This window comes from Gossypium hirsutum, chromosome D10 (genome assembly GCF_007990345.1).
Source record: "Gossypium hirsutum isolate 1008001.06 chromosome D10, Gossypium_hirsutum_v2.1, whole genome shotgun sequence".
In the NCBI taxonomy this organism is placed as follows: domain Eukaryota; kingdom Viridiplantae; phylum Streptophyta; class Magnoliopsida; order Malvales; family Malvaceae; genus Gossypium; species Gossypium hirsutum.
The window spans coordinates 27537405-27539764 of record NC_053446.1 but is presented as its reverse complement, the minus strand read 5'-3'; the positions used below and the strand labels follow the sequence as shown (position 1 = coordinate 27539764).

The window sequence follows — 2360 nt, the reverse complement described above, 5'->3', positions numbered from 1 at the left end:
AAAAATATTTTACTAGATCACTTCGGATCGGGGTATTACAGTCCTAGTATAATTCTAATAATTATAATCATCCTTTACTAATAATTATCTTTAGAAAATTTAATAACATAAAATCTTATTTTAAATAATAATAATAATAATAATAATAATAATAAAACTACCAACATACAAAACTAATTTAACTAAACTTTAAAATAAAATATTTAATTACATAATTAGTCCCTCACTTAAAAGATGAAAATTCAAATTAATTCCTATTATCAAACCGAAGTTCAATTTAATCCTGAAATTAAAATAGAAATTCAAATAAGTTTACAATATCACAACTTTTATTTTAATATAACTACTATAATATATTTTTTCACATTTTAAAATTATTTATAATTATTTTAAAAAATCAATGGAATTTTTTATTACTTCAAAGATTATAGATAAAAGGATGGAGCAATCGTAAATTTTCAAGCAATTGTAAATTGGCTTCTTTCCTTTGAAAACCTCACAAGAAAAGCTTTCTAAAACCCCTTCTCTTTCCCTCATCTATAGTCTTCAAGAATCCTCCCACAAAACCCAATCTCAAAGAAAGAAAGAAGCTCATGGCGTATGAACAAGAAGATCATCCCAAGCTTCAGTTCCCTTTAGATTCCAACTCTTACAACATCACCGCTGAAATCGGTGCTGGTGTTTGTTCTAAAGTTTATACGGCCCAATGTCTTCCCATCAATTCAACTGTTGTTGCCATTAAATCCATCGATCTTGATCAGTCCAACGCCGATTTCCGCAACTTTGTCGGACGTGAAACCAACACCTCGTCGCTTCTTTCCCACCCCAATATCCTCAACCTTCATTGTTCCTTCACCGCCGGCAACCGTCTCTGGGTGGTTATGCCCTTTATGTCCGGCGGTTCTTTAGAGTCCATCATCTCATCTTCTTCCCCCAATGGCATACAAGAGCAATGCATTGCCATTATTCTCAAAGAAACCCTGACTGCATTGTCGTATCTTCACAGCCAAGGGCATTTGCATAGAGATATAAAGGCCAGTAACATCTTGTTGGACGATAACGGACGTGTTAAGCTTGCGGATTTCGGCGTTTCGTCATCGTTCTATAAGTGGAGTTCGGTTTACAGATTAGGTTCTTCGCCATTTTCGCAATATTGGATTGCCCCAGAGGTGATTCATTCACATAAAGATTATAGTTTCAAAGCTGATATATGGTCTTTCGGTATAACTGCTCTTGACTCCACCAAGAAGTTTTCAGAAACTTTTCAAGACATGGTTGCTTCTTGTCTCCGTAAAGATCCTGCAAACCGACCCTCTGCAGACGAGCTTTTGAAACATCCTTTCTTTGAGAGTTGCAATGGTACTTCGGAGTTTCTTGCGGAGAATTTGCTGCGTGGATTGCCTAGTGTTGAAGAAAGGTTTAGGGCAGCAAGCAAGATTCTTGAGGAAGGTGTGGGTTGTGATCCTAATGGGGACTGGGCGTCTGGTCTGCTCCTTAATCGTCGGATGTCAACGATAATTGAAGGGAACGGTAATGAAGACGAGGAGTTTGAAGTGCATGACCCTGTATTCCCCGTGGAGTCAACACAAGCGGTGATTCCATGTGACGATGATGGTGAAGAACAACAACCGGCTGCAGGTGGCCGTGGCAATGAAGTTAATGCAGAAACAATGGTGAACGAACTGATGGCATTGATGACTAGTTTGGATGATCAAAAGGAGAAGGTGAAGAAAATAATTAACCAGCTTGGAGCTAAAACGATCGACAGAGAAGACGAATTGGAGAAGGAGAATGCGAGGCTGAGATTGGAGTTAGAGCGTGAAAAGGAACAGAACTTGAAATTGATTCAAGTGATCAACGAAGAAGATCAATTGTTGCACCAGAATGAGAGGCTGAGATTGGAGTTAGAGAATGAGAAGCTGAGATTGGAGTTAGAGAAGCTCAAAATGCACATTTCTGCTACATCAAACACTACTACTGATGACAACAATTGAAAGTATTGGATTTGTGGTCGCATTTTCAGTCTGTTTTCTTGCTTATTACTAGAAACTGTTGTTTGATTCCAGATGATATTATAGGACTAATGTGATTGAATCTAATGGGAAAATTTTGAGATTTTGTTTCTATGTTGTTTCATATGATACTTCCTTACCAAATAAATAGAGATAAATTGAAGAAAGAGGCTCAATTTAATAAACAAATACATATCATTATTGTTATATCTCGGCACTTAGACCCTTGTCAATATAATAAGCCACCAAAATCAACCTGTATACCCCTTGTCATCAAGACCTCTTGACCATTTGTTCCCTTTAGAAGAAGGCCTTAGCCATCCGCTTCCTTAGTGAAGTCACCCACTC

General features: G+C 37.2%; 1 protein-coding gene across 1 annotated transcript; it reads left to right on the top strand.

Annotated features, from left to right (window-relative positions):
• The first annotated feature begins 453 nt into the window (after positions 1 to 453).
• Positions 454 to 2124, top strand: LOC107916059 (serine/threonine-protein kinase BLUS1). The gene has a single exon (XM_016845228.2). It carries the CDS (start codon positions 594 to 596, stop codon positions 1992 to 1994), a length of 1401 nt encoding a protein of 466 aa, XP_016700717.1. The 5' UTR covers positions 454 to 593; the 3' UTR covers positions 1995 to 2124.
• The last annotated feature ends 236 nt before the right edge of the window (positions 2125 to 2360 follow it).

What these genes read in the sequence shown, in the direction of transcription:
- LOC107916059 (XM_016845228.2), top strand. Translation starts at nt 594, where the DNA reads ATGGCGTATGAACAAGAAGATCATCCCAAGCTTCAGTTCCCTTTAGAT.